A 9,281-nucleotide genomic window follows, 5' to 3' on the forward strand; every position below is an offset into this window, starting at 1 on the left:
AGCCAAAGTCCAAAATAATGAAATATGAGGCAGTGATTTACTGATTTGATTTCGGTACTCTAAGCAGTAACTAAGCAGCAGCCCTAACTAAGCAGTAACTACAATTTTTATTTGTTTAGCTGCTGTTTTTTTTTTTTTTTAACTTCTCACTGTGAATTAAACTTGTAAAAGTTTAAGATTTTTGTGCTTGTTTTTTCTTAGAACTTTGAGATATGTATTTCATTGTATCGTAATATTGTATGGTGTCAAATATTTTTAAAGATGATTGTCTTTTATAGATAATCTTGGTATTAATGTTATATTATTTATGCAGAGAAAAAATTGAAATCTAATATATAAAATTAGTAAACTGTTTTTATAAAACTTGAGTAACGGTTAATGGTTAACCGGAAAATCGTACCGAAAAATCGGTTAACCGTTTATGCGGTTACCGGTTTGAACGGTTACGGTTACGGTTCACAAATATGGCGAACCGATACTTCTTGTTACCGTCCCGAAATTTTATTTCGGTACGGTTAACCACCCATGAACACCCCTATCTATCTCTATTTTTTTTAATTGATTTCAGGTATTTGTCATAGATGATGTCGTCATGTCGTGTGCTTGTTTAGATGCCAAGCTTGAACAGATCCTTAAACCCTATTCCTCTCCCTAACCATGAAACCAAACTAATAAATCCGACCTTTCGTTTCTTAGTTATCTCGACAAAAGCTTAGTTTCATCATTTGATAAAAGTTTCCCAATTCCAAAAACACAATCAATCTTAAAAATGCTCAGAAAACGACTCCCATCACTATTCTCTGCCACAGTCCGCAGTTTCTCCAAACCCAACCTTCCATCTCCCCCCCAATCCACACTACCTATCTCAAATTTTTCGAAAATCTTCTCAAAGGGACCGATTCGGGAATGTAGGTTTTCAAGTAGGAGGGCATACAGTAGTTTATTGAGCTTGAATGATCTGAGAAATAACCCAGGTGCGACCAAACAAAAGAAGAGGAAAGGTCGTGGTATTGGGTCTGGTTTGGGGAAGACTGCTGGACGTGGTCATAAAGGTCAGAAAGCTCGTGGGACCATGAAGTTTGGGTTCGAAGGTGGTCAGACACCGTTGCGTCGCCGCCTTCCGAAACGAGGGTTTAAGAATCCCTTTAGCCTCACTTTTCAGGTGATGTGAGCTTCACTTCTTCTATTTTGTAGTTGATTTGGGTTTATATAGGTGTGCTAGATATATATTTTTGATATGCGAGCGAATTGTTGAATGGAAATATATGTTTGTTGTTAAATGTACGTTTCTGATGTTTGCACACTGTTCGAGTTAGATTGTGATTACTGCTTGTGTTTCTTTGTAATTGGATGGAAGCTGTTTCTGATTTCCTTTATTATTAATGGCATAAATGGAGTCTGACATTTGATTTCATCTATTGCCATTATCATTGCCTTCAATTTTGACTTGTGCCCCCAACCTATGTCGCGGCCAGAGATGTCCTGTGTGTGCGTGCCCAACTTTATTATCATTTGGAGGGATTGTTTCCACTAGGCCTTTTTAGCAGAGTTTTTATAGGCCTATATCTTCTTCTGTTTTTAATCTAGGGCATCTTGTTGATAGTTTGCCATTGCCTGATACCAAATTAATCAACTTGTTGAAATGGACACTTGCTACAAGATAATTTGAAGTTAAAATTTTGCTCTTTTTAGTGTGAAGTAACTCTTTGAGTTCTGATGTTGAGTCAGATTATCCTAGTGATGATCATTCAGCAAGTTGGTCAGAAGTTTTTTACCTACTTTTTTGTGAAAGTTGTATCTGACGAGTAACCTGATGGGCATGTACGGCTGATTTATCATTTTTGTAATATTATTCTACCCGTTGATGCTGTTGTGTTTTCTTTGGTCTCTTATCCTTGTAAAACCTGATGTTTAGCAAAGTGATTTGAATTTCTTGAGTTGGAGGAAGGAATCCATAAATTATGGGTTTGTAAATTCTTCGTCTATGGAGTAGAACTAATGACGAGTAGTTAGTTAAAACTAAGGTCGGGTATACATTCTAATGAGCAAGAAACTAAGAACCTTAATATTCTGTCAAAACTTGAATCCTTGATGATCTGTACTCTCATGTCAACTGGGTTTTGGAGAAGATTAAAAAACATTTCACAGTATGATTTGGAACAACTGACTCGATGGAGCTTGGTAGCCTCCACCATAGTCCATATGTTAAGCGTCTTAAGAGTTAAGACATCCAGTATGTTTTGAGTATTCTTGGGTTTGATGGCTAGCCATTTTAAATCAACAAAATAATTGGGACAATATGCTGAAATGGAGTAATAAATGCTATACAAAGGTACTGTCATTTTTCTCTCAATTGATTGTAATCTTAGCTTTTTGTTTGTCCTTCTAACTGGTGAGAATTATCTTTCGCAACATGATTATAGATTTAGCAGTTGTAAGCTCATCAATTTTTTCTGAAGATTGATATGTTACTCTATTGATTACAAATAACAATCTGCATGGGTTGGGCTTAGGAACCAACACCAGAAACAAGGAGACATGCTGTCCTACTTGCAGGATTGTGAGGATGGACAACAAATGATGTTGATTTCATGATATACGGGCTGAATGTAGAATTAAGTGGCTCTTGAAAGTACAAGGAGAAGTATTACTCAAGTGATTACTTCCTGTTTTCTTCTAAAGTTGATATATTCTTTAGAAAAGATTTATGTAAAATGTAAAGATTCTGAAACAAACATGTCTTTGGCTTAACAGCTTTTGCTCAAAAGTGGTGACACTTACGAAGAGAGATTTTAAGCCTATATAGTCTCCCTTGAATATTAGAAAATTACAAAGAAAGCTAATTGTGATTCTAATCGCTTTCATTTGTCTCCCTGCCCGATGATAGTTTACTTGTTCACCTACTCTCTCGAGGTAAACCATCAATAATGGGACAGAGGACAAGAAAAATAAAGAATCATTGTTTTCTTTTCAATAACAAATGCAGCTATATGCCTATATCCATCCCCTCTGTGCTGTCTATTGACAACTTTTTTTTTGAAATTATCTACAGTCCCACATAGCAACATCAAATGTGATGAAATATAAAGTAACAGCATGTTTGACTCTCAGGAGTCAGATTGATTAGATTTTGAGGTTGAGATATGTATTACTTCTAGTTCTCTTAGATTGAGGTTGGTCAAGCACAGACCATGGAGGAGCAGGTGAGAAAGAGAGATTAGGGAAGTGGAGTTGCAAATGAGCATAGTGGTTGCCTCATCTACCAAATTCATATTATAATCAACTGGGATTTCTCATTCCCATGAAATATGCACCTCTAAGTTAGGCAATTAAATGCAACTTGTATACTTCCTCCATCCCACGTTTTTCAAGGTGATAAGTTGTATTGTGGTTACCAAATGTTATTTTATTTAAAAAGTAGATGTGATAGGAGTCGGGGGGGGGGGCATTTTTTATTAGAAGAGAGAGAAAGATGGTTAACTATCTATTGAAAAAAGATAGAGTGGGGGCCAAAGTGGAGTTTGAAAGAAATACTTCCTCCGTTCTATATTAAATGAAACGTAGAAATTTGGCACGGGGATTTATGAGAGGAGAGAGATAGAGAGAAAGAAGAAGAGGGACCCATGTGATGAGGAGAGAGATCGAGAGAAGTGAGTACCAAATAAAGTAATGTTTCATTTATTATGAAATGGCCTAAAATAGTAAGCGTGTATTTATTTTAGAGCGAAGGAAGTAATATATTAATAGTGGGACCATATCAAAATGTAAAACATCCTCCTTTCCCCTCCTTAACTTATTCCCAGATTCCCCCAACCAGAATATACCCAAGCAAAATAATAACGGAACAAGAACAGAATATACTAATATTATGGCAGGGAGAGAGAGAATTCTGGAATCACTGAAAGCAAGAAAAAGATACAAGAGGTATTCGAGTGATCCCCACACTCCCACTAGAGACAAATGAAGAATAATTTTCTGGATAAAAATTCCTATTGATTACTATTCTCTATTTATACTACTACTATAGTACTATTTCGCTCTCTTAAGAAACTTCTCTGCTCCTTCCTCAATCATTGGCAATAAACCACAGCTTACCACTTGGCTATCCGTCTGTTACCCCTCTGTCAAGTCACAGATTCAGGTGCTGCTAGACCTGCCCCAGAATCCTTCCTTCTCACGTAGCGCCTAGAGTAAGAGAAAGTCACTGGTGGCCTGATTTGGGCTGGCCTAATAATTTGGGTCTATTACACAAAAATGGAAGTGTTCAAACTAATTTGGGACAAACATAAACGGAAAGTGTTCGGACTATTCTAGGACGAAGGAAGTAATAACAGAGTAAATATGCATCCGTCATTTAATCCACATTATGATCATAGTGTTAGATATTGTCCAGGTTCTTATGAAAGTATTAACTTGCTGTTTCTTGTTTCTAAAAGTACAATGTACCCTATAGTTGTTGAAGAAGCTTTCAATTTTTGAAATTTACATGATCTATTTGTGCATATTGCCTTTAAAGCCCCTGGTTTTGTGTTTCTTGTGGAATTAATTTACCTTCTGTTTGAGCTTTTTGAATTTTGGTTTCTTGGGTTAAATCTTGTTTAGAATTTAAGCTTGTATTAATTATACAGGGTTTGTATTAGCTGATATTGTGACCTTGAGTTTCAACTTTCATGTTTACAGGGAATCTTTAGTACAATTCTACTTTTTTCTGCTTAATTGTTTGCTTTCATATAAATTTTTCCTGATGTCTTTGTCGCAGCCAATAGGTTTGGGAAAGATTGCCAAGCTTATAAATATGGGAAAAATTGATTCATCCGAGCTGATCACAATGAAAACTCTCAAGGTTTGTATATCTTAATGAGCGTGCTCTATTTTTTTCATTATAGCTGGTTTTTGCTGGCTTTACATTTCAAACATTGGCCACCAATAGGAGGCAGGAGCTATAGGGAAGCAGATAGAGGATGGAGTGAGGCTGATGGGACGTGGTGCTGAACAAATAAAATGGCCGATCCATCTTGAGGTAAATTGTGTTCCATGTCTCTCTGGTATGTTGAAAAGAATGATATTTCCGCAGTACACTGCTTTATGTCTGGCCTCTTCTGGATGCTCTTCATCTTGATTGTGAAATTTGCTAATCCAATATTATGCCAATAGGTTACCTCCCCTTCGAGTTATTACACAAATTAGATTATCATATAATGCTCCATTATTTTTAGAGGTTTCTCCGCAACGAGAAATAGTGTCACATCCTCAGGGTTGCCGAAAGCGCTGAACATAAAGTCATACTGAATGAAGGCATTGTCTGGGTCTTCTTTGAGCCAACAGTCATTGCTCTATTATGATTGATTGCTAGCAGTAATAAAAGAGAAAGAAATAGATAGAGGAGATCTCAGCTCATGTGAGCTGATCCCATGTATTGCACCCTGAGGAGGAATTTATTGCTAACATGTAGCTTGACTTCCTTCTTTACACCCTGAGAGGACCTTTGCTCCCAGCTAGCTTAATTATAAAGAATATCATCAACATATAAATGTATATCTGTAATAAAAAGCAGATAATGTCATATCTTGTTTAGGTGTGTAGCAATGCTGAGTCGAACTGATTTCTGCTTGAAAAGCTGTATTGATCTGTTACAAAAGGAGATGAAAAACATAAAATGTACTTTGTCTATCAAATTTCAGCTGAAAACTTTGGTTAAATATGCTGCTGTAGGTGTCTAGGGTGACAGTGAGAGCAAAGGCAGCTGTGGAGGCTGCAGGAGGATCTGTGAGGAAAGTGCACTACAATAAGTTAGGTTTGAAAGCATTGCTAAAGCCTGAGTGGTTTGCTAAGAAGGGAAGGCTACTTCCTAAAGCAGCTCGGCCTCCACCAAAACTTGCAGATAAAATAGATAGTATTGGGCGTTTACCTGCTCCAACAAAGCCTATACCATTTATTGTTGATGAAAGCATGGCAGCTGTGCCCACTCCTTGCTAAAGACAAAACTCACTAACTGTATTCCTTTTGGTTCAGTTTTTTTGTTAGAACAGGTTAGAAAGTATAAAGCGGTCAAAATATGGTTTATGTTCTCGTTTTTATTTGCTCTTCTGGCCATTATGCGTTTTTACATATGTTCTGGTTTTCAGGGACCATAGGTACTCAGTTACGTTGGCAGCTGGGATATTTGATTGTATGCTTCTCTCTTATTTAGTTAAGCAGCATCCCTTTCTGAAGTATAACTGTATAAGAAGTGGGTGCGATCTTACTCATGAAGATTGGCTTGTTGACTATAACATAAACTGATGGCCGATTTCTATTACGTTTTGATGGTCCTTAAGCTGTTTTGGCCAATAATAATGGCAATTTACCACATTCTGAGTTGTATAGCCAGGAGCCTGGAAGCAACGTGCACGCTCCACAACTTCATTATGCAAGAGAGGGGGTGCTGCATGCATAAAGCGTATTTCAGTAAAACCCATTCTTGATTTCTCTTCCTCATACTAACGAGTGAGGCTAGGCTCTCAATAAGCAATTTGTGGAGTTGATGATCGGGGGTGGGGGCTATATACTTTCTTTGTTTGCAAATATTTGAAACGTTTCACTTCAGCTCTATTTACACACTTCATTTCGTCGTATTTTGTGAATCTTACACTAGAAAAAATGTAGTAATGTGGGATCTTGTTAGATTCACCTTGATGTTTAGTTTTAAGATATAAGATTTTTTTTATAATTTTTAATGACATATCGGCAAGCATGTGGGGAGAAATATTTCAAGTGATCTTCGACACAGGACGTTCATGTTATTGGAAGCTTTTTTTTATAAAAGATCATTTAGGTGTAAATATCGTAAGTATGTTGTAACAAAGACTCATACATGTGAAATAGCCTCCACCTTTTTCTTCTAGAGTCATAAGTCACCCAATTCTGTTTCAACTATTTCTCTCTCTCCTTCTCGAACATGGAAATCTAAGATTCTCTACCATAGCATTCTATCTTCAAAATTTCCGAAAAAATCTGCAATATTTCACAATGAAATCTGCAACAATATCATTAGCAAGCGTCGAAGAAGTTTGGGATTGAAGTTTTGTTCGTCCTCAGCCGCTGTCCGACGGCTTGATTCCAAACTCGACCATTTCATAACTCAACAAATTCATTATAATTTTAGATAGTGGTTGGAAACTTGCATCTTATTCGAATTTGTTGAATATAGTTAATGATATTGAAATTCTAAGAAGATGACATCGATTTGGGGGAAACTAGATCCTATAGGTTCTGAAATAAACAATTCCAATTCTGAATTTTGATTTGAACCCAACCCTAGACCCACGAGGTATGAAAATTTGCATCCTTGCTTAAGGTCTTTGGTCTAAAACGAGTCCGAAACGGGTATCAAGCTTATTTAGAAAAAAAAATTCACTCGTATTTTTTACACTCGTTTTTTAGTTATTAGGCCAGTTCTTCTACAAATCATTTCAAATTAAAACATTCACAACAAGTTGGCCTCAGTTCCAGTTGGCAATGGATGATATGAGAAGTTTGAGTCATTTGGCTCAATGGTTGCGTGAAAAGCTAAAAATTCAAATATTAGCTTAAAAAAATCATTACTCTTTATATAAGTAAAAGAAAATGAGTCTGTAGGACTGGTCTAGGTTGGGTCTGGGTCAGAATCTAGCCGATCGGGTTCTAGACCTAGGGGTAAAAGTTAAATCCAATCTAATCCAATTCGAATCAGCAATTCGCATCGTATTCTTGTTGTGTTCGGATTGTATTGGGATTGAGATTTTTTGGAAATTTGAATTTTCGGATCAGATTGGATTGAGGGTAATTGGATCGAAAAATCTAATATAACCGAATAGCAATATGTCTTGTATTAAACTGAATATTTTTTTAGAAAAGCCTAGTGCATAGCCCATTAGGCGTATCTAACCCTTCCCCTAAAATCTTAACAACACTTAATTCCTTATTTTCTAAATCTATATGGCTGCTGTTGTGCTTAATTTATTTCATCGAAAAACTAGTGTTTTTAAAAATTGGATTTTCGGATCGTATCCAATTTAGAGCATGAAATTTGGATTGGATTGGATCGGATTCAAACTTTAATCGGTTTGGAAAATTTGAAATTGAAATTTTGTTCGAATTGGAGTGGATTAGGCTCTAATCCAAACCGTGCAACGAACTTTCACCCCTACCTAGACCCGATTTTTAACACCCATTCGAGCCACACTCAACGGGTCTCTAAATTCTAAATCCAAACACTCAAAATTAAAAATGGATCGGGTCTAACCGGGTCTGGGTTGAGAAGTCAAAAATGATGTTGTTCTTCATTGTAAATTTTATTCGTATGAGTTGTTTCACAATAAATTATTGTGTAACAATTACACCTAAGACTTTGTGTTTTGATGATGTGCGTTTTGATTTTTGGCATGACAGTTTGTGTGTTAAGGTTTCACAAGGTTTGCTTGTTTAGGTCGCCCCTAATTAGTACACATTTTTATACTAGGCCATGCCTAAACAATGTGCGACTTTCTTAATTTTACATGTCAAATTGTGTATCTAACTCATATAAGCCAATTCTTGAGAAGTTTGACATCTACTTCAATTTATAACCTTAATTTTGACATACTCGATCTTAGAATGGTTGCCGTACTTGATTTTGAAATTTTAAAATTTAGATTTTTTTTGAAGAGTGGAAAATTCAGATTTTTTTTTTTTGAATAGTAAAATTAATTCATTAATAAAAAGTCATACGACATCTACATAAGCAATCGAATCAAACAAATACATAAGTTGAATCAAACAAAAATTTCCTTCATAAAAACTACGATCGTCAAGCAAATCTTGCAATTAGTGCCTAACTTTGCCCTTGCTTCTTTTTGATAGGGAGAACTTCCGTTACTTTTTAACGTACTCTTCAAACTTTTGGTCAAATTATGTAAGATATCTTTAGAATATTGAAGCAATTAGTGCCTAACTTTGCTTTACAGTCTCGTCTTGAGATACCCTAATATGAGTATACTAGCTCCGGGACCCGTGTATGATGCACGGGATTTTTTTCGTTCAAAAAGTATGATTTTTTTTTTTGGCAATTACATATCTTTCTCTATCTTCATCATATAGACCCCTCTTACGTTTCTCTCTATCACTCTCCTCTTCTTTATTCTCGTGCTCCCATGTTTTCTTTATTTTAGAACGGAACATATTTACTAATAACTTTTATCTTTATGGTACAATGAATTTTGTAAATAATATTTTTAATATTTTTTAACATTTAGATTAGGTTTTCATTAGATAATTAAGCAATT

General features: G+C 35.8%; 1 protein-coding gene across 2 annotated transcripts; it reads left to right on the forward strand.

Moving 5' to 3' along the window:
• Nucleotides 1-595: 595 nt before the first annotated feature.
• Nucleotides 596-6,349, forward strand: LOC104893648 (uncharacterized). Of its 2 annotated transcripts, XR_790115.4 has the most exons (5): nucleotides 596-1,162; nucleotides 4,760-4,843; nucleotides 4,931-5,020; nucleotides 5,713-6,029; nucleotides 6,126-6,349. XR_790115.4 is itself a non-coding variant. In XM_010679777.4 (4 exons), the coding sequence occupies exons 1-4, from the start codon at nucleotides 770-772 to the stop codon at nucleotides 5,974-5,976; spliced, it is 831 nt and encodes a 276-aa protein (XP_010678079.1). In that variant the 5' UTR covers nucleotides 596-769; the 3' UTR covers nucleotides 5,977-6,349. The 2 variants fall into 2 exon arrangements, 1 of the variants encoding a protein (XP_010678079.1); XM_010679777.4 differs by having other exon boundaries at nucleotides 5,713-6,349.
• The last annotated feature ends 2,932 nt before the right edge of the window (nucleotides 6,350-9,281 follow it).

This window comes from Beta vulgaris, chromosome 5 (assembly GCF_026745355.1).
Source record: "Beta vulgaris subsp. vulgaris cultivar EL10 chromosome 5, EL10.2, whole genome shotgun sequence".
In the NCBI taxonomy this organism is placed as follows: domain Eukaryota; kingdom Viridiplantae; phylum Streptophyta; class Magnoliopsida; order Caryophyllales; family Amaranthaceae; genus Beta; species Beta vulgaris.

Excerpts from the sequence above, each read along its gene's own strand:
- LOC104893648 (XM_010679777.4), top strand. The coding sequence starts at position 770 with ATGCTCAGAAAACGACTCCCATCACTATTCTCTGCCACAGTCCGCAGT. Across the intron at positions 1,163-4,759 it reads CCTTTAGCCTCACTTTTCAG|CCAATAGGTTTGGGAAAGAT; the intron begins GTGATGTGAGCT and ends TCTTTGTCGCAG. Across the intron at positions 4,844-4,930 it reads TCACAATGAAAACTCTCAAG|GAGGCAGGAGCTATAGGGAA; the intron begins GTTTGTATATCT and ends GGCCACCAATAG.